General features: G+C 48.1%; 1 protein-coding gene across 3 annotated transcripts in view; it reads right to left on the bottom strand.

Moving 5' to 3' along the window:
- Positions 1-22239, bottom strand: part of CD34 (CD34 molecule) — a 23797-nt gene continuing 1558 nt past the window's right edge. Inside the window, exons 1-8 of one of the 3 annotated variants that reach the window (XM_080824373.1) lie at positions 17754-17909; positions 13179-13361; positions 12276-12529; positions 10974-11054; positions 2992-3142; positions 2704-2756; positions 2231-2395; positions 1-1666 (exon numbers count right to left, since the gene is read on the bottom strand). In XM_080824373.1, the coding sequence (XP_080680499.1) occupies positions 1652-1666; positions 2231-2395; positions 2704-2756; positions 2992-3142; positions 10974-11054; positions 12276-12529; positions 13179-13344 (885 nt within the window). In that variant the 5' untranslated portion in view covers positions 13345-13361; positions 17754-17909 and the 3' untranslated portion in view covers positions 1-1651. Of the gene's footprint in view, positions 1667-2230; positions 2396-2703; positions 2757-2991; positions 3143-10973; positions 11055-12275; positions 12530-13178; positions 13362-17753; positions 17910-22239 lie in introns of those variants that run through there. The other 2 variants (XM_080824371.1, XM_080824372.1) reach the window with 2 other exon arrangements.

Below are 22239 nucleotides of genomic sequence, written 5' to 3' on the forward strand. Positions count from 1 at the left end.
TGTGTCTCAGTATCACTTTAATTACAGTATTTACACACACCATTTTGTATTCCGAAATAAAATCCACCCAATCTTCCTATCTCTGGAAAGTTCTATTTCCAACCGTCATTGAAACCAGGATCCCTGCTCACCCCTCTGGAAAAAAAACAAAAATGCAAATAAGAACCCAGGCCACCTACAGAGGCGGCGGCTTGTGATGAATTTCCTCTGGAGTTGCCGAGGGGACCTGACTACATGGGGGTGCAGAGCAGTGAGGGTCTGGGGTGGGGGAAGCAGAGACAGAAAGGATTCTGCTGGGAGACTGAGTCTACAGCTCAGCCCAGGAGTCAGGGGGAGGAAGGAGGAAGCCATCCAGACCAGAGGATAAGGCCAGGACCCAGCCTCCAAGCAAGGGCCTTCCTCAGAGATGCACAGGTCAAAAGGCTTGGCTCAAAGATCTGGTCCCATGTTCCCGTCCACTCGGACCCACAGGGAGAAACAGAGGCCCAAGATGAGACTCCGTGAGCCCCTGAGAGAGACGGACTGAGCCATTCCCTCTCCCTCATTTGTCCCCAAAGTAGGAATACACGTGTCCATGCACCCCTACTCTGTCTCCCAAACACAGACACAAGACGTTGTTCAAAACTTGGAGCCTCCTTCCAGGCTCAGCCAGAAAACAGTGCGGGCTTCTGTACGTAGATGTGGGAGTAGAAGGTGTGGAGCTCAGAGGAGCCTGGAGCTCAGAGGAGCCTGGAGAGCAGGAGGGAAGCCAGTGCCTGAACCCACAGTGACTTGGCGTGGGCATAAGGGAGACGGTTTAAGACAACAAGTCTTGCAGGTTATATCATTACAAAGGACTGGGTACACTGGGTTGCTTTGGTTTCCCTAAATTAGAGAAGACAGACATGAGGAAGAAACAGGAAAAGGCAAAGCCTCCTGGGAGAAAACTGTAGCCCAGAAAAGCCCATGCTTCTCCTGGGAGTTCTTTTAATAAAGCAAAGAGGAGGGAGAGGGAAGAAGCTCATGTGTGAACGATGCAAGATCGTCCCCTCCTCCCCTCAACCCTGGTAGCTTCTCTGCACTTTGGAATTTCCCCCTCACACCTTTGCTCAAAGTAGATCAGATTCTAGGCTTAGTGAGCTGAACCTGGAAAAGGCAGGGGTCACCTCCCGGTCCCCCAGGGGGAAAGAACCCCTCAGCCTGGTGCAGGGTGGGGCCCCAGGAACAGCCTCCAAGGGTGTATGCGGCAGGAAAGGGTAGAATGTAAGGGATGATAGTTCCAGCATCGAGGCAGCCTGTTGTCAGGTGCAGGGAGGGGTTCCTTCCCCAGACCCTGCCCAGCCTCGCCCCACCCAGCCGAGTCACAATTCCGTGTCAGCCACCACGTGTTGTCTTGTTGAATGGCCGTTTCTGGATGTGGCCTGGCCGGTCCCGTTCTCCTGAGCCCCTCGGTTCACACTGGCCTTTCCCTGAGCCTCAGGGGAGGACCCAGGGCCTGAGCTATAGCCCTGGCCTCCACCGTTCTCCGTGTAATAAGGGTCTTCGCCCTAGACAGTGTATAAATAAAGGAGCATTATCTGGTAAGCAGGGGAGTGAGGTGGGGTGAAGGTAGGGGGAGGGACAGAGGGGGGTTGCAGCTGCATGTGCAGACTCCTTCCTTCCTGAAGAGCAGTCAGGGTTCCAGCTCCTAGAGGAGAAAGGACAGAGGAGAGGCACCACACCGTGCCACCACGACTCAATCACCAGCTCCCGCCAGCAACCAGGCAGTCCCCAGGCTGGGATAACCTCCCCAGAGTAGGGAGCAGGCTGAGGCCAAGAGTCAAACCCCAGCCTTGTCTCCCTCGTCCAGAACACTTCAAGAGTAGATTTTCCTACTCTGTGTCCCCTTCTTGTGAGCTGGATGGGACCCATGGGCACTTAATATGCATGCAAATAAGCGTGGCTGATTTAGCAGCCTGTTCTGGTCATACCCAGCTAAACTGTGCCAGGCAAAATCAGAAACAGGTGACAGGAGCCCTCCGCTGCCCCAGTGAGCAGGTGGGCTGACCCCCTCAGGGCCCCCTCCCTAATATGTTCCATACCACTCAGCCTCATCCACTGACATGGTAATGTGCGTGAAAGCACGTCCATGCGTGAGGGCACAGAAGTACCTTTTCTGGGATTTCTCCTCCCCCCACTTCATGACATTTGTGGACTGCCCCAGAAGGCCACTATCTTCCTCAATTTCTTCGCCCTGGACCCCCAAACTGACCAGCCTTTCTCCTGTGGGGCTCCAGCTGCGGCGGTTCATCAGGAAATAGCCAGTGGTTCCCAAGATAGCCAGCAGGATCCCTGAGGTGACCAGTGCAATCAGGGTCTTGCGGGAATAGCTCTGGTGGCTCCCAACATCTTGTTCGGTGAAGCCACGGATCCCCAGCTGGAAGGGCAGACACAGAAAAGACACGGTGTGGGATGTCAGTTCTGGAGCCCACGCTAGACCAAAGAGTAGAGAAAAACAAGACTTTGACCTCAGGGATTTTTCTAAACAGGGTTTAAGACTGACATCTCTTGATTAAGCTGCACCATAAAATTTTAGTTCAGACACAGAAAGGTAAAGACCGTCAGGGAAGGATGGAGAGATAGGAAAGACGGGTCTAGAAAAGGGAATTGCTTTCTCCCCTACTCGAGTGAATTCCCCTGACCCAGTTCTCCCTCTGAGAATTCCCATCATCTTAGAGAACTTACCTTTTCCAGGTCAGTGTGGTGCTTTTGCAGAAGCTCGAACTTACTGGAACGTTCTAGAATTAGAAACAGGGGCGGCTGAACCTAGAAGCTGGAAGAGCTGTGCCCTCCTGTGATGTTCCAGATGATGGTCTGATGGCCAGGATGGTCCATCTCAGGAGAGCCTCTCCCATAGTTAGCTCTTCTCCCTAGCACCTGTGCTCTTTAAGCTCAAATACTAGATTTCTATTCAGGAACCTCGAACTTCAGCCCCACTCCCTCCCCAGACCCCAAGACAGAGGCACCCCTTACCTGTTCTGTTGGCCAAGACCAGCAGCAGGCAGTGAGGGCTCACCTCAGACTGGGCCAGAAGCAAGGAACACACCCCAGCCCCGGCCTCAGCCTGCTCCTTCTCGCATAGCACTTGGATCAGTTTCTCTTCGTTGTCCTTCTTAAAGTCCTCCTGGGAAGACAGAGAGAAATGGCGAGCAGAAGATGAAGTTACTCACGCACCCCAAACTGCATCCGGAGTGTCAGGCAATAATCCTGATTAAAGTCACACTGTTACTCTCTAAAGAGGAAGGACCCTTTCTTCCCCCTACAATTATAACTAGAGAAAAAAAAATCCTGTGAACTGTATACACGGGAAAATATAATAAGAAAAAACATCCGGAATTTCGCAGTACCAAAACATCTATGTATCAGTGTCGTAGGTGGCACTGTAAGGGGCTGGGGACGAATTTAGGGAACATTATTAAGGACCGCCCCTGCACACCTATAGTATTTCCAATTAAATTCAGAAGAAATTGCCAATACCAGAAAATATGAACAGTGTGTTCCTGACCAAGAGAAAAATCCTTTGTTTCACGGTTACAACAGCCCCAAATGTTGGAGGAAAACCCCAGGGAAGTGAGGAACAGAGTACAGATCTCTGGCTGCAGATTCAGTGGCGTCCTCGGGCCCTTCCCTCCCACCCCCCAGGGGGCTCGCCAAGAGCCCGAGTCAGACTGAAACGGGTTTTCTACCACCCCTTTTCCTCATTAGCGGCACGGAACCTAGTTGTCCATGAGGTTCACAGAGTTCTCCGGGTTGCGGGTTTGACTCTCGGACCCAGGAACTCAGCCCCCGGAAGATCCATCCTCGTGCTTCTTCGGCAGCTGAGTCCCGGGCGGGGGATGAATCGCAAACACCGGCTGTGCCCTTCCAGCTCCCTGTTCTCGCTCGTCCCAGGGTGGGTTCCAGCAGCCTCCGTCAGGGCGCCCCCCACCCCGCCCCGCACAGGAAAGGAACCGAAACCAAGACTCTCTGCTCCGTCCGGATGGCAGATGGCGAGGAGGAAATGCCTGAACAGCTCCGACAGCTTTCCTGTTCGGGGAAAACTGCCGGCGCGTGTGAGGGGCGTCCGCCCGAGCCCCCGCCGAGGGCCGCGCTTCCTGTTTGTGGGGCCGCGCCGCTCCTCGCGGCTTGGACGGCAGCCTGGGTATTTTCCTACTGCGGCGGCCCGCGGCAGGAACACCCAGGCTCCTTTGCTCCCGCGCAAGGCAGAGTCGGGACTGGATCCAGGCCCCAGCTCTCTTCCCTCAGCGGGCATTAACGGAGTTGAGAAGGAGCTCCCTGGGCTCGGATGAGGCCAGGAGAGCGGCGCCAACTATCCTCCAGGTCTCAGAGAGAGGAGTCCAGAGGGAGCCTCAGGAGGCCCTCAAGAGCCAAGGTCACAGAAAAATGAATTCTCGGGCCACTACTGTTTCACCCCTGAGGAAAGGTCTTCAAGGAAGTACTTGCATAGAGCCTCTGTTTCTGGAAAAATCTGGTTCTTACAAAGAGCATTTGCCGTGGGCAGTCTGGGCGCGGTTGGATGTGATCAACGGTCTCCTCCTTCTCTAGGCCCCTTTCTCTTTGGGGAGCCTTATGTTGCTCCCCTGTGAGCACCACACCCTCCCCAACCATGCCTTCTGGATGAGGAGGATGGAAGTCCTGCCCTGGGTGACTCCGGGCTTCTGGAGTCTCTGGTTGAGGTACGTCTCCTGCCTGAGAGAGGCAGAGGGACAAGGGCTCCTGCGCAATCTAGACAAAGCCACACAAAATGGCACAAACTTCCTCAAACCACAGAATCTTAAGAAGCTGCACCTCAACCATAGTCACCTCTTCTGACACGTGTGAAGCCCGGATTGTAAGACGCTGTGTGAAAATCTCTGCATGTGTATCGAGTGTGTGGTGGGGTGGTGGTGGTGGGGGGAGGGCAGCTATGAACTCCCCAGGGTCGGGGCTCTCAGTCTGCGTGCCGGGCCATGAACAGACATGACGCTTACTACGTCTCTGGCGCTGCTCTGAGTGCTTTCCACGTATTGACTCACTTAGGCTTTGGATAACCCTCTGTGACGGGTGTTATCATCCTCCCCGTTTGACAGATGAAGAAACTGAGGCACAAAGAGACAGGTGACAGAGCTAGTTCCATGGTAGGCACCACGACAAAGGGACCGCTAAAGTGGACATTCAGAGGAGGGTGAGCACACATCAGGTCTGGGGTTAGCAGAAATGTGTGAAATTACGCCTTGGAGAATGGGGAAAATGTGCTAGAGAAGCCGTAAGGAAAGACCTTCGGATGGCGGGGTGGGGGGTGGGGTACCACATGGGAAGCCCAAGTGTGTGAGAGCCTGTGACCTTCACAACCTTGGCTATGAGAAGATGGAAGGACACTGCCTTCTCCCTTGGATTCCCCATCTTTCAAGACTCCCACCTCCTCCGTGAAGTGGTCCTATCTTGCCTAGACTGAGCATCAACCTTGCCTCTGCTGTTGACTAGGCTCTTTGTAAGTCATGCAACTAGTCTGAGTGTGAGTTTCCTCAGCTGAAGACTGAGTTGTGACCAAGGAGATGTTGTAGGAAGAGCGGCCCACAAAGTGTGTAGAACCTAAGGGGGCACTGGACAAACCGCATAGTACGGTTACTATTCATAACAGCAACACTACGCACACCCTATCGCTCAGAATCCACACTTTGAGGTTTGATTATATTCTGCCTTACTGTCAGAGTCATTTCACTCTGGCTAGACTGTAAGGCTCCTTAGTTGGGAGAGTGGGTGTACATTACATAATTCCATCATTTTGAACCCAGGCTGCCCTAAGCATAGCACCAAGCAAACAAAAGAACTCACTGAATTGTTGTTCAACTTAAGGTCCCAACTGGTTTGGCCTCCACACAGGGTCCCTCCACCCTTTGCTTAGTTTCTTGGACTAAATTCAAGGGAATAACCGCGGCCAGCCTCCCACTTTGGAGTCCAGCGGCATCAGTGAATTGTGTCAGGGCCCAGAGAGGAGCAGGTGGATCCTGAACAAAGCACAATGCTTCTCCGGAAGCTTGAAATAAACATCCTCCCCCCAGAGAGGCTGTGGGCAGATACCATGGGAGAGTGGGCAGGAGGAAGCCACAGTCTTTGCCATTTTGCTCATGAGAATCAGATTTGTGAGCCCCTAGCCACATCTGCTCACACATGGTACTTTGCAAAAATAATACCGACAATAATAAAGCCATCTAACCTTTCCTGGGTAGCATCCTCAAACTCTGCCAAGACTTCTAACATGTTAAAGAAGCATGCTAAGCACCGGAGTGGGGAGGAGAGGGACAGGTATTTTTCTAAATGAGCCTTAAGGTTTTTCCCAGTGCTGAGATGTTAGAATCAATTCTCATTCTCTCTCTCTCTCTCTCTCTCTCTCTCTCCCACTTTATTCTGGTGTGAGTTTGACATTGGAGGCAAAACCTTGTTTTCATTTAGAGACGAGAGTGAAGAGCCTGCTACAAGTCACACAACAAGGGGGCAGCGGGCCAAGGGCAAGGAGTTAGGCTGTTTCTAGATCTCAGGCTCTCTGCAAGAGACACACTGTCGGGACGCCTGGGTGGCTCCCTTGGTTAAGGAACTGCCTTTGGCTAGGGTCATGATCCCAAGGTCCTGAGATTGAGCCCCACATCGGGCTCCCTGCTCAGTGGGGAGCCTTCATCTCTTTCTCCCTCTGCTACTCTGCCTGCTTGTGCTCTCTCACGCTCTGTCAAATAAATAAAAAAAAAAAAAACCTTTATAAAATTCTTAAAAAGAGAGAGAGAGAGAGACTGTCTTCATCTGTCCTCCATCTGTAAGTTATTTTTTTCTGCATGGAAACTGACCTTTAGTGTTTGGGCAGAGGGCAAGGAAGGCGTGGGCTGGGGGAGATGATCTGGAGGCTGGAAGCAAACTGCCTTCGATGGAGTCAATGTGACAGAATAAGGGTGATGTGAGCTGGCTGAGTAGGTACAGCCTCGGCATAGAAACACATGTGGCTTGGAAGAAAGAAAGGTAGTTCTCAAAAACAAATTCCTGGGCAAATGGCTTGAATAGAGATTTCGCCAAAGAGGATATGCAAATGGCCAGAAGCACATGAAAAGATGTTTAGCATCACCAATCATCAGGAAATGCCCATCAAAATCCCAAGGAGATACCACCTCCTGCTCATTGGGATGGTCACTGTATAAAAAAACACGATAAATGTCGGTGAGGATGTGGACATATTGGAACTCTGGTGCTCTGTTGGTGGGAATGCAAAACAGCACAGCTGCTATGGAAAACAGTATGGCGAGTCTTAGAAGACTTAAAAATAGATTTACCATATAATGCAGCAATTCTACTTCTGGGTACCTACCCAAAAGAAATGAAATCAGAGTGTTAAAGAGATATTTGTACACCCACGTCCACAACAGCTTTATTCACCGTGGTAAAAGGTGGAAGCAATCTCAGAATTCTTTGGTAGATGCAAGGATCCACAAAATGTGGTCTATACAAACAATGGAATATTATTCAGCCTTGAAAGGGAAGAAATTCTGACACTTGAGGACATGATGTTAAGTGATAAAAGCCAGTCACAAAAATATAAAGGCTGTATGACTCCCCTCTCGTGAGGTACCCAGAGTCATCAAATTCATAGAGATGGAAAGTAGAATGATGGTGGCCAGGACCTAGGAGGTGGGGGGACGGGAAATGGTTTAATGTGTGGAGAGTTTCAGCTCTGGATGATGAAGAGTTCTGGAGATGGCACAACAATGTGAATGCTCTTAATACCACCTAATACCACTGAACAGTATGTGGACTTATGAATGGGTAAGGTGGAATGCTTTATGTTATGTGTACTTTGCCGCCATTAAAAATTTTCTTGGTGGATTCCCCCTGGATAAACAGGTATAGTCTAAGAGAACAAAGTCATCTCACGTCTTGGTAAGTATTTGGGAAACCATAACCACAAAAACTAATTGCCCTGGCGCCGTGGCAGAGAGAATGAAAGTCAGACTCGGAGTGACAGAGGCTGCTAATGAGGACCCGAAGACGGGGCAGCAGGTGCCTGAGAAGAGCATGGGGTTGCCTTCCCTCCCCCGGCTGGTAGAGGTGATTTCTGTCTAAAGGTGAAGGCTGGGGAGCAAAAGGAGAGTGGCTTGAGAAATAAGTGTCTGCAGACACACGGACAGAAGATAGGCCTGTCTGATCACACAGTGAGCACTGCCAGGTCAGATCCTCCGTGTGGCCCAGTGCAGAGCGAGCGTGTGGAGGGCTGAGAACAGGCATCCGTAGTTCTGTCATGGGCAACACTACCCCCGATGCAGAAGCAGCCAACGTGACCCAAGTACTCAAGGACACGATGCTACGGGAATTCAAGTCCTTCATGCTTCTCATTAGGCTGTGACTAGGACTTGAGTTTCCCACGGTTAGAACCAGTGCCTTGAGGCCCTCTGATGCTAAGAGTACAAATGCAATCCAAGGAAAAGGAGCAGGCACCAGGCCGCTCACAGCCCCCGGAACAGACTGATCATAGACAGGAGCGCCCTGGGGCTCAAGGAAAAGGAATCTGAAACACAGTCGGGAGCTTTGGCCCATGCTTCCAAGCAAGGATTGCTGACTGGGGAAAAGTTACCTTGGGGAGCTTAGGAGGTACTGCCGCTTAGGGGTTGGGGCAGAAGAGCCCTCAGGAAGAAAGGGGAACCAGCAGTGGCAAAGGGACCAGGGAACCAGTAGCAGGATCAGGTGCTACTGTAGAGCTGATTCATCATGAGCGGCGCAGACGCCTTCCTCAGGATGCCAGAGGGCTTGCTGCCTTTCCTCATCCCTACACAGAGCCTCCCCAGATCTCAGAAGGGAGCACAGACCTTCTCAGCTGTGGCTTGAATGGACAAGACAGTAAAGAACACAGAGAGAAAGCAACCACAGCACAGTAAGAGGGGTTATTTCTGGAGTAGCAGTAAGTTTCCGGCACTTGTCTTGAATGATGACCTTAGTTAAATGTGAACCTCAAAGCGCAATGGACAGGGGCACCTGGGTGGCTCAGTGGGTTAAAGCCTCTGCCTTCGGCTCAGGTCATGATCCCAGAGTCCTGGGATCGAGCCCCGAATTGGGCTCTCTGCTCCGCAGGGAGCTGCTCCCTCCTCTCTCTCTGCCTGCCTCTCTGCCTGCTTGTGATCTCTGTCTGTCAAATAAATAAATAAATAAATATTAAAAAAAAAAAAAAAAAGAGCAATGGACAGATCCTTAGAATGCTCGGCAATTAGTTCTAAATCGGTGGGACAAAGAAGCAGCATTCTGGCATAGGAAAATAAGTGCTTAACCAGGACATTACACACACACACACAAGTCACTTTTTTAAAGCTATAATTACCAAAGGGTTTGGCAAGTTTTTAAAAGTAAGTAGAGTTGAAAATCAGTATCAGAAACACAGTATTACCTGTACATTGTACATTCATGTGTAAGTTCATTATTTTGCAAATTGCATTTGTTAGTCTATTGTGTGAACTTGTGTCTTTGCAATTCCCATTGTTTTTAAAAGTTCTAGGCTAAATAAAGACCTTAGGTATAATTTTAAAAGATCTGTGAGTCAGAATGACCCAACTGATAATCACAGGTAAAATAGGGGTAGTCAGAATGGACAAAATAACTAACCAAAAGTTTTCTACAGACTACAGTCCACCCAGGTCCTTTCCAATCTATGCAATCACACACCACATATATGCTCCCTTAAATGGATTCCCAACCAGCAAGGAAATGTTTTTTCCTACAAGTGAATAGGAAGAGTCCTGTCATTCCATTCTTCCTTGAGGAAATTGTAACTGTCAGGAAAGATTACTGAAACAAAGCAAGGACGTCTGCTATCACCATTAAAAGTTAATGCCATACTGTGTAGTCTTACCAATGCAATAAGACGTGAAACTGAAACAAAGTGTAACTCCTAAGAGGGAGGAGAAAAACAACTTGCTGTGGTAGGTAACATGACAGCTGGCCTTACAAACAAAAAAGAATCAACTAGAAAGCTCTTGTAAGTAACAAGTAACTTAAAGAAAATGGCTAAGCCCAAGATAAATTTTAGAACTCAACTTTCTAATATACCACCAGTGATCAATTAGAATAGTTAATGGGGAATCTATATTATAAATAACTTTAAAAAGTTCATAAAACCTACAGGGAAAAAACAGAGCTTTTAGTTTTTAAAAACTAAAAAGTCAATATGCTGAAAAATATAAGAGGAGACTAGAAAAATATAGAGGGATTTATAGTGGCTCCAATTAAAATTTTGGTTTTTTTTTTATTTTGATAAGATGTTTCTGAAGTTTTTCTAAAAGAATAGACAAACAATCCATTTTTTTTTACAGTGTAGTGAGCAACGGCCTGCCTAGATGGATATTTAAAGTAGTATAACATAAAAGTATGATAATTTTTAGAAATTTAAATAGGCAAAAAAGACAAATCAAACAAATAAAATACCTCTGAAGAATATGCCCTGGTACATATAAAAACTTAATAGAAGCTAAAAAAAAAAAAAAACAGCATTCCAAGGGGAAGGGATTATTCAATAAATGTTAGGAAAATCAGTTACATGGAAAATACAGCATTACAGCATAAGGACATTCTATATGGATTAAAACATTATATGTCAATTATAATAATAAACAAATTGGTATTTTAAGTTACTGGTTTATATTTCACCAAAGACTTTCTTAACACAAAAGCAAACTTAAATCTGACAATGTATTTATTCAATGTACTCAAGAGGAGGGAAAAAGTTTAACTAAATTTAAATAAAATTGTTTTTGCCTTCTTTGCCCACCGGAGGGGGCCTCTTACTCCCTAAACCCAAAGTTCAGTGTTGAAAAGTGCCTGACCAAGCTAAATTCTCCCCATCCCACCAAAGTCTTGTCCAGTCCAAGAAGGCTTAAGAACGTTCAGAAAGGATTGTGGGAGAAGAGGGAGGAGGAAGGGATGGGGGTGAGATGGAAGGGAGTTTGACTTACACAGCTGGAGGTCTCATCTAGCTCTAGGCAGATACCTTGGGTCAATTTCACTTCCTTGACTTGGGAACATTTGATTTCTCCCTGTATTGAAACAAAAACAAAGTAAATAAGCCAGTATCTTTGCCCCTCATTCTCCCTCCCCCTACCTCTTTTCCAGTTTAATTTCTGTGAGGTACTCTTTTAAGGGGTTTTAGGAAAAAGGAAATTTAAAGATGTTAGGGGACTAGAGCTATATAATGGTATTCCTCCCTTCCTCCGTCTCACTCTCATCCCCATCAGATAATCAAAACTTGTGTTACTAGCCCAGGCTTGCCAGCAAGTAGCTATTTGCAGTCTTGGTAAACATTAGCTTGGATGGTACAGAAAAGGAAGAAGGGAAAAACTTTTCCCACTGGGGCTGTTTTCCCTGCAATGGATTATATACTTGCAAGTAAGGCCATGTAAGCAAACAGATAATGGGGTGGCCAGGCAGAACCTGGTGACATTCTTTTTCCTCTTGGCCCCTAGGACTCTCCAGATTCCTCATCTGGTTCCTTTAAAAACAGAAACCCAGGCAGGTTCCTCATGCCTGCCTTCAGGCTCCACGCCCCCATGTTTTCTCCCCTTCCTGGACCCCAACACTGAGCGCATCATCCTTGGTCTGCCCAGTTCTTCATGACTTCTCTATTCCTGGCATACTGTCAAACCCTCTCACATGCAGGAAATGGTAGTTGTCCTAAACATTTTTAGAAAAGTCACCCCATTAAATGGAATATGGTTTCCAAATATACCCAAAGGGAGATGGTGCCCTGGTCAAAGCCCAGACCAAGGGTACTAGCAAGAACCACAGCAGACCTCCAAGAATGGCCCCCTACTTTCTACTCCCTAGAGATGTAACACCCACAGTATAGATCAGCTACCTGTCTCTACTCCTCTCCTCCCCATCTATCCTTTCCAGCAATATTTAAGCTGCCTATTATCTTTAAAAAAAAAATTTATTTAGAGAGACAGAAAGAGAGCATTGAGGAGGGGGAGGGGCAGACGGAGAGGGAGAGAGAGAATCTCCAGTCAACTCCTTGCTGAACACAGAGCCCAACATGGGGGTCGATCCCACAGTCCCAAGGTCATGACCTGACCCGAAATCAAGAGTTGGACGCTTAACCCACTGAGCCACCCAGGCTCCCCTAAGCTGCATATTTTCCTTATTAATTGATACATGAACCAAATCTCACTGGTTGGGATGAAAAGGATTGACAGGAAGAGAGGGTCTGCATAAATATGAAGTGAGGGGGCAACCTGCCACTTTTGGCCCAATTCACCCACCTTGATGGTACTTGGGGTAAGAGAAAAGGATGTATAGTGTTCAGTGGGGGATGTCACAAGGCTGGTGCTATTGTATGGAGGATCTGAAACATTTCCAGGTGAGAGGCTGGACTGCAAGGTCATAGCTGAAGTTGAAAAGTTGGTTGGGATGGAAGTTACTGTGATAGCTAAAGAGGTCTGTGACTGGACGGTAGAGTTCATAGTCCCAGACACTGGGATGATCTCAGAGGTAGATGTGATGTTGACTGTAGTCTCTGAAATGGACAAAAACACAAGTGTACATGTGCACATGTTTGCATAAACACACACACACACACACACACACACACACCCACCCCTACACACATCTCAGTTCACCGTCTTGAATTAAAACCTTATAGAGAATGATATTGGCATGGACTTCCCAGAAAAGGGAACTTGGGAAGTTAAGAGCTACTTCATGTCCTAACCCTTACCAAACTGATTTAAAGCCAGCTGTTGGAACCACAGCTATAATTGAGAATATTTCTAGAGGTTCTTTCGGGATTCTAACATTGAACTGGATTCTGATCTACCCTAAAGAAGTCAAAAAGCACTTTGAACCTGAAGAGATTAGAGATTTCTAGGGAGTCCTCATCTGATCCTTATTTCATCACTAACCTGAACTCAGCACGAGTGCAGAGTACAAGGAGAATGACTGATCAGGATTAGCTGCCAAAGCTGCCCGAGAGCAAGCTGTCACTATAGGAGAATCATCAGGAACTTACTTCAGGGTCCCCTAAGCATGACGCACAAATCGTATTTCATGGGGCTTGTGTATTTCCATCTGTGGGGGAAAGCAGGCCTGGGGGTGGTCTACCAATATCCTAATGCTTTACCCAGGCACCAGCAGCATCCCTCTGGGGCCTGAGACAAGTACTTTACCTGAGATGGCTGTTGTGGTCCCACTGGTGTCCTGAGAGACAGAGTGCAGGGTGGTATCTCCAAGAGGACTTTGTGTGGTGGTTTCCTGGTTGGATACATTTGCAGAAACAGCTGAAGTTAATTCTTGGGAGGTTGAATTTGTGGTAATAGAAGTTATGTTTTCCATAGTTGTGAACCCAGAGGCTATAAAGAAACAAGGAGGACAAGTCAGAACCTAAATCATCCTGGAGCCTCATGACATCATGACATCAAGAATATCCTTCTGGACAGGTGACTAATTTCTCACTACTAGATTTTCCCTAGGAAAATAAGGAAGGAAAAGCTTGCATGCACCAAGTGTCTAATATGGTACTATTTATAGGAGGGAAAAGTGGAAAGCAATTAAATGAATTACAACAGGATAAATGCTAGATGCATTTCACATACCATAATCATTATAAATAAAAAATTGTGAAAAAAAAAACTAAAGCCACATGAGAATACAAGGCCATGTTTGTAACATGTTAAATAAAATATTAAAATATCAAATTCTATCTGAATAAATATCACAGAGATCTAAACTATAGGAGAGGAAGTACCTTTATTTCCTTTTTAATGGGTCTTCCTCTCTTCTGTCACTCTCTATCCCCTAGAGTAATGCAGTCTTGGAATAATCACCAGAGTCATGCCATCTCTAGGCAACCCCCTTAAAAAGCTTCTCTCTGTCTTAAGGCTTTCCCTCTCCCAAACTCCCTCCATTCTTTCCCTTATGGTCTGCAAACCCATCCCCTCCTTGTCTTTTGTTGAGGAACTCAGTAGGCCAACCCCCTGGCCCCAAGATTTCTTTCAAGAAGCTCCAACCTAGGAATCCAGTGGATGGATTAGAGAACATAAGGCTTGGTTGCCCATCAAATGGGGTGGGAAGAAAGCCTAGTTCTGGCTCTGCCAATAACCACGTAGTTTAATGCTTGTACCTGTGTGTCTGTGTGTGTGTCTGTTTACCCATCTCAAAAGTGAGTATCTTTCCCTCCATGGATTGTTGGGAAAATTAATGACAAATGTTGAATTGGTATACTGTTCCTGGATTTAATTATTCTCTGAAGATCTTCCTGAGGGTCCTTGCCCTTCCGTGTTTCCTGGGGCACCTCCCAGTGCCATCCTTACACCCAGGGAGGAGAAGCTTCCTGACTGGACCCTGAGCTTTAAGGTCTATATTCTGTTCCTCCTTCTACCGCCCTGCCCCAAACCATGAGGAGTCCAGGGACCCAAAAGAGATGTACCCTCTCTTCTAGGTCATACGGTGAGGACCAGAACTCCTAGAACTTCTTGCCCAAATGGCTCTTTGCCCACTTGAGGATCTTCATGGGGCCTTTTCTCCCAGTCCGTCCTTCTGAGGGTGAACGCACCTCCAAGGCGCAAGGGTGGCCAAGAGGTGGCTGTTCCAGGAAGAAGGGGGACACGTGAAGCATGTGGGTGATGTGTGTGTCACTTGCATGCAAGATCCCCCACAATGTGTGCCAGATTTGTGGGGGAAAAGGCCAGAAGGACATGCTGGGGCCAAAGGCCGTCTCTCCCTGCTCAGCCACACTGTGGCCTTGAATTCAGAGACCGACAGGGTCCCAAATTCAAACTTGGCCTTCCAGAAGGCCCTGAAGGTATGTTTTTTGAGGTAAGGGGCTAGAGGATATTTCATTTATAAGCTAACTGACAACTTGGGAGTACTTAGATATGACTGAGGGCCTCTATTCTACCCTTGGTTTGGGCTCTAGGAACGCTGGGGATGGACTTGGTACCCAGAGGTCAGCGTCTAGCAGCACCACCCTTAAGGAAAGACCCCTGAGGATCCCAGGCCACCCAAAGCTTATTTTTAAATTTTCCTGATTGAGGAAAATTTAGGTCTATATTTTGGGGGGTTCCAGGTAAATAGCAATGTAGAATGATGCCTCTTCTTTCTCTCAGCATCAAGAGGGAAATTCGGGTTTTGTTTCATTGTAATTCACTTGGGACCAAGAATGCTGCCCTTAAAAATGGTGAGCAGTCTCACGCTCCCATATCTGCCTCCCTCCCCACCTGCTACAAGTAGATTGATATGAATGGTGAGGACAGTAATCATATCTTAATATTATGTTCAGGTAAGCAGGAAGAAGAAGTGATATTACCATCTCCATTTTAGAGATAAGGACCTGAAACACCAAGGTTTTGGCCAAGAGGGGAAGCCGTAGTTTACGTGGGGCAGAGAGCAATGGGGCCTCTGAGGTTTAGCGGACACTTGAGTGGAAGGAGCAAGAGGGTCAGGGAGTCTAAACTGCTAAGAATCAGGATACATCCTCCCCCCCTTCCAGACAGAAAAGAATGGGCTCCTATCTGGGTCAGGTGGGCTTATCAAGACAAAATAGATGGGGAAGCGGATCCAGTCTTCCTCTGCCCTTAGATAGGACCTGTTTAGCAATCTGCCCCTAAAGTATGAACTCACTGAAGGGGGCATGGGGTGGGGACACGTGGTCACTGAACCGAGGCATCGAAGGATCATCCTCCCCGGGTACCACTCCAAGGCACCGCTGGAACTCCCCCTTGACATCATCCTTCCTTCCCACCCTTTCCTCTTCTTCCTTCCAACACTTCAATTCCTGGGAATCCTATCTGGCTCAGGCCGGCCCAGCCTGGCCCAGCCCTTTTCTCTTTCCAAAGAAAGCTGGGTCTGACTGAGGTGATGTCATGCTTTTGAATCCCCTCCCCCAGGGCCTCCTTCACCCAGACAAACAGTTTTGAACTTTTCCAGATGTGAGCAGAGACCTGCTGCTCGTTCTGAGGACGGAGGTGTCTGTGCCAGATGAGTGAAGCAACCCGGGACCCAGGCCAGCTACTGACCCACTAGAGTCAGGCTCCTGGTGGCCGCAGCCTCCTCTCGCCCCCCAAGCTGGCCAAACTCTGTACAACAGGTAGCAGGATCCATCAGAAAAGAGAATGAAAGCCCAACCTCAGATTCACGTCCCTGAGCCTGGAGTGGGCAGGGATGCCTGTTGAGAGCCTGGAGAAACAGATCAAAGATGGAGACCAGAAAGACAAGGCTCAGTGACGGGGTATGTTGTGAGTTGGTGTAGAGCGAGGGATCCCAGTGGTGGGGCCCTGGAAGCCAATCCAACCTCGGGGCTGCAGCAGAGGGACTGGCCGGGAGGGAGCCTCGTGGTTTCCCAGCTTCTAAGGGTCCCATGAGAAGACTGCATCTTACAGGAATAAAATTTACACAAATCAAGACTGGCCCCAGGTCTCTTTATATCCCATCTTCTCACAAATGTCCATGGCATTAAACCATCAAATGCTGAGCCTTCTTTATCTGAGCTTCCGTTCCCCCAACTCCATAAGGGAGTTACAGCAGCTTACCAGTTAGATTCTAGGAGACAATCATGAAAGCACCACCCCATTGCATTCTTGACCGGAGCCTTCTGGAAACATAGCCCTTTGCCCCAACCCAACAGAGCATTTTAAAATTTACAATCAAACAGATTAAGTCAAACAAAAGTACAATTTAAAATCAAACAAAAGGCTATCTTCTGCTGTTTACTTCTGATTCTACCTTTATTAGCTGTGTCTCCCTAAGCACCTCATTTGACTGTAGGTAACCTATTTGATCTTGGGGCGAAGGGAGGAAACAAGGTATCAGGTAGTTAGCAAAATGAGGGTAAGAAGCCAAAATGGCCAAATAGAGGTCACGAAAGTCATGTAGTAAAAGTAATACTTTTAACTTATAAGTACTTATTCCGAGGCGATTATTCTTGTTTTCCATGTGGTTCTAACAAGCTTGGTTATCAGATATCCTAGCTAAAGCTAAAACTTAGAGACTCTTAGAAGCAATCAATAAAGAGAAACAACAGCTTATAAAAGAAGAAACAGAGATAAATGAAAAACAGACGTGAGTATTAAAATACCACACCAGTCTGGAATCATTTAGGGTAGGAGTTAATAAATACATACACCTTAATAAGCATGAACAAAGTCACTGAGTTGCACCATAACCAAATTATTTTCCTAACCCAACTGAGTCATAAAAGTTAAAGTCCTTTTTTTGAGGGACACCCTAAGGAAGCAGGGGCCCAAGATATTACATTTTTAAGAGATTTCTACCTACAAGAAAAATGGAGAATCTTTTCATCTTGAAAGAGGGTGTACAACTCCTCTGATCCAGAAAACTCTGCTCCCTAACTAGCTAAATTCCCATGCTCTTGGAGACTATACTTGGTCTTTTTTTATTTTGTTTTTTAAGATTTTATTTATTTACTTATCTGAGAGGGAAAGAGAGAGAGAGAGAGCACAAGTGAGGGAAGGGCAGAGAGAAAGAGGGAGAAGCAGACTGCACTGAGCAAGGATTCCATGACCATCGTGGGGCTCGATCCCAGGACCCCAAAATCATGACCCGAGCCCAAGGCAGACACTTAACTGACTGAGCCACCCAGGTGTCCCCCAGCCTCTGTTTCTGAAAGACAGTAAAGCCTCTGTGCAAAGGGTGGGCTCTGCCCTCAGACCATGTACCGAGGTTTCTTTTCCCTGTGCTTGCCGTCAGGGCTTGGGACGAGGGTTCCTCAACACTCTAAACCTTACCTGTGAAATGGGAATAAAAACCGCCCCTACGTCCTAGTTGTTTTGAGCAGCAGCAGAGGAGAGAAGGGGCATAAAGCAGTTAGCCCAGCTGGTAAACGCTCAAGAAACAGCGGTTATCTTTAGTCGGGGGCCCCTTCCTTCTGCTTCTCAGAGGCCTTCAGACGCGTCTCTCCGCCACTTATCTGGCACAAAATCATTTACGCTGCTTCCTGAGTATAGGTCTTGTCGCCTCAGTTACATTATTAATTTCTTTAGTGTCGGAAGCGTCTCTTGGACTCATCGGTTTTACTCAGGGCGTGAAGCACGACCATCTGAGCTCGGGAGAAGCCCTCAGATGGCGCGGTGCCCATGGCAGGCGTATTCACACCCACCCCCTCGATGGAGAGCTGTCTCATTCAGGGCTCTAGTTGAAGAGGGAATTTATTAAGTTAGGGAGCGACCCTGGGAGGATAAGCAGAACCAGGAGAGCTCTAGAAACCAAGTCTCATATGGTTGAGGGCCTGGAGTTATTTCATCTAGATCGGGGGTTGGCGAACAGCTGCTGGACCCAAACCGCCCACAGGCCGTTTGTTGTATGGCCAGTGAGCTAAGAAGGGCTTTTACATGTTTCAAGTGTTGTAACATAAAACAGGGTAGAATATGCATCAGAGACAACATATGGCTTCCAGAGTCCACAATATTTACTATGCAGCTCTTGACAGAAAAAGTTGCCAACCTCTGATCCAGAAAAGAAGAATCTGGGGAGGGAGAATAAATAACTTAATTTACTTAAGACTTTATTCAAGACTCATTTCACTTACTTAGTCACACTTATTTTTTGTCCTAAGCACCAGTGATGTATAAAGGACCATGCTTAGTGCTATGGGGAGCACAGAACAAGAGAAGATTCCTTCCTGTGGTGTGGGGTGGGTGTCATGCCAATTTAAATAATCCCTGTCCTCAGGGAGTTTATCATCTAGTTGGGCCAGACAGATCTGTAAGGATTATCAGGAAGAAAGATCACATTCGTTCTGTGTTAGTTCCAAGAATAGAATTAGATTAGGGGTTACTGAAGACCGGAGCGCCGGGTGGCTCAGTGGGTTAGGCGTCTGCCTTCGGCTCAGATCAGGATCCTGGAGTCCCAGGATCAGCCCCACATAGGACTCCCTGCTCAGGGGGAGCCTGCTTCTCCCTCTCCCTCTGCTGCTCCCCCTGCTTGTGCTCTCTCTCTCTCAAATAAATAAAATCTTGAAAAAAAAAAAAAAGTTCCTGAAGATTAACTGATTCTGATTAAGAACAGAATTTAAAGTTAATGATTAGAAGATACAAGAAAGCTAACTTCATTGTAATACAAAGAAAAGCTGAAAACAACGTTTTATTGCTGTTGTTGTTTGTTTTGTTTTGTTTTTAAATGGAATGAACTGGGGAAGTGCCACCGCCTTTTCCGGGAGCAATGAGGAAGTGTCCTTGTTAGGTGTTTCATTGAGATTGGACATCTTGGACTGGCACAAAGAACCCGCCTCTCACCTTCCTATGGTTCCTCTGAATCGAAGCTGAGAAGTAAGCATAAACCAAGTGTCTGTGGCCTGGGGCTACCAGTGGACTGGGACTCCCCTTTAACAGGAAAATAGCTGGTCTTGGCCTCCACCTACTCACCCTGGAACCCCAGGCTCCGAGCTTTCCCTGGGGGCCCGCCGTTTCCCCCAGTCCCCTCTTCCTTCATTCTCCACTGACTCCTTTTCCGCAGCTCTGTGCCTCCCTGTCCTCGGGCACCGTTCTCCTTGGTGCCAACCAAGCACCCAGTCCTTTCTTCCAGAGCACACTAAACCAGGCAATTGTGTGTCTATCAAAGGTTTCAGAGCCTGGTGCCAGCTCACAGCCCGACCCAGAAGAGACAACGGCATAAGCTTGAACTCCTTAGACGTCACTATGCTAAGCACCCCTGTCACACCAGAGAGTTTCTCCTGGAAGCTACTTTTCTACCCTCGGGCACCACTGTTTCTTTGGTGGTCCAGGGACCTCCCCTCTTCTCACTCTCTTCTTCCGGCCTCTGGATCCCTGTAGCCTGTGTCTCTTGGGCCCGTTAAACACAAAGTTCCACTTTATTTTTATCCTGCTCAGCATCTCAGCCTCCTGTCTGTCCCTGCACATCCAGGGCCTGGTTTTTTTTTTTCACCCAGAGATTCGTTAAGGCATTTTCTTTTCTTTCTTTTTTTATTTTTTAAAGATTTTATTTATTTATTGGACAGACAGAGATCACAAGTAGGCAGAAAAGCAGACGGGGGGGGGGAGCAGGGTCCCTGCTGAGCAGAGAGCCTGATGCGGGGCTCGATCCCAGGACCCTGAGATCATGACCTGAGCCAAAGACTCAGGTCAAAGACTTAACTCACTGAGCCACCCAGGAGCCCCAAGGCATGTTCTTTAACAAGGGAACTGGCCATCTAGAGATGCTGCTCTGCTACAATGTATCAGTTGTGGGTTCTTAGTGTCTTTTCCCCACAGATCAAGAAGCAGACTTCCCAATTAAGCCAAAAGGCCTTTTCCTTTATATCCAAACGGAAGCAGATTGGTCTGGAATGGGGGTGGGGAGGCCACAGAGTACAGGCGCTACGAAGGACGCCTCGGTCCATCCCTATTTGTGTGCAGCTCACTCCCCCAGGATGCATGCCCCTTTCTCCTCAGCAAAGTCAGGAGCCGTCGGGATGAAAAATCATAGATAATGTGTTTTTCTTAGCTGAGAAGGGAAGAGAATGTTCTCATTAGAGAAGTCAAGATCCAGAAAAATAGGAAATTCTGCCCTGGCAACTCCGAGCGTTTTCTTTTGGAGGGTGATGTTTTGTTCTTTTTCCACACCTTCACATTTTCACTTCTCCACACTCGGGACCAGGACCATTTCGTGAGATCAGGCAAAGTCAACGAGAGAGGGAGGCCAGGCGCCCTCAGTGGAGCTGAGTAACCATCCAGCCCTGAAAGTGAGCCCAGGCCCTCCTGCCCGGGCTCGAAAGGAAATCAGGCAGCGAGGCCCCGCAAAGTGGAATTTGTTCCTCCTTTTAAAATTTGTTTTTGTAAGACTCTGCGCCCGACTTTATCTGCTGCAGTTTGGCACTCCTTGCCCTGAGCTCTTGGAGACAAAAGACTCAGAGAAGGAAAGAGGTGAGGACAAGCGAGCAAGGAGGCCCAGGAGGTGGAGCCAAAGGGATAAGAACAAAGATGCCCAGGCGTGTTTTCTCAGTCAGACAGGAATGCTGCTGGAGACTCGCGTTGGCAAAGGTGCTGCCAGATGGACCGACCCTCCAAGGGGGACCACTGGGGGCCACTGAATTAGTCAGAGGTCCCCAGGGCTGCTCCTCCTCAGTCGCCATGTGGCAGAGATTCAAAGGGTGGAGTCCTCTCTCTTCTGGAAAATATCTGATAAAATTCTTTTCCCTTTTCTTTTTTCCCCTCTTACATGTAGCCCCAGACAGGATATGGGTGTGGGGTCAGCACGCACGAAGGACCCAAAGGAAGAAGAGGAATGTGAAGGGGCGGGACGGTAGGGGGGTGTCCTTATGGCGAGAGGAAAGATAGGCCCTGGAGGTCTTGGAGGGAACAGATACCCTGAGCCTGACAAACGGGGTTTCCTAATCCCCTGAAAAGCTTCTCCTCCCCGCTGGTGGCATGGCAGTGCTACCTGGTGGCCTCTGAGCTCCCACTCTGACTCTGGTCACTGCCCAGAGCAGCCCGTCCTCAGCGCGAGGAGTCTACTTTTGGTTGGCTGTTGTGCTCATCCTTATGCCAACTTCTCATGGGGACAGAAAGACCTCCCGGAACAAAGCTCTCTGTCAGTGTACATGACACAAAACCCACCAACCCCTCAGTGCCCTAAAATTTGCAGTAACAACACGAAATTCTTGCAATATTCCTCTGTTAGCATTTCAAGGTATGGTCACTCACTCATTTGTCCCACGATGTATACCAGGACAGAAAATAACTCCTGGCATTTAAAAAAATAAACAAACCCTAGAAAGTTCTCAGGGAAGACATAAAGCTCCAGATTGGCCCAAGACATCTGGCAAGATCACGAATAGGGATCTATGCCCCAGCTGTCACCCCCAAAGCTGAGACAGGGGAATTCTCAGCATATCTGGCCCGGATTTTGCCAGAGTTCAGCCGCTCTCCCCACCTCCTGCTACGGGCCAAGGCAAGACTGAAACTGGCCAGCTGAGGAAATAAAAAAAGGGTGGGCCTCACTCGGCCCGGGGACCAGGTCATCACAAGCTGTGTAGCCAAAGGAGAGGGGAACATTTGATCAGCTGTTCACCAACTCCCCCCTGCTGGGAGGGCACTCTCTAGCACCCAGGGGAGTTCCCCGGTCTAGGGCTTCAACAGCTCAGTGACAGCTTTTTCCCCTGCCCAACAGGTCCACGGCTGCCAAACTAGTCAACCCAGAGCCTAACTTAGAGCTTTCTCAAGCTCGGAGTCTCTCTCCAACTGGGTGGGTGCAGAGGGGGACAGCAGACGACAATGA

This window comes from Martes martes (assembly GCF_963455335.1).
Source record: "Martes martes genome assembly, chromosome: 15".
Lineage (NCBI taxonomy): Eukaryota > Metazoa > Chordata > Mammalia > Carnivora > Mustelidae > Martes > Martes martes.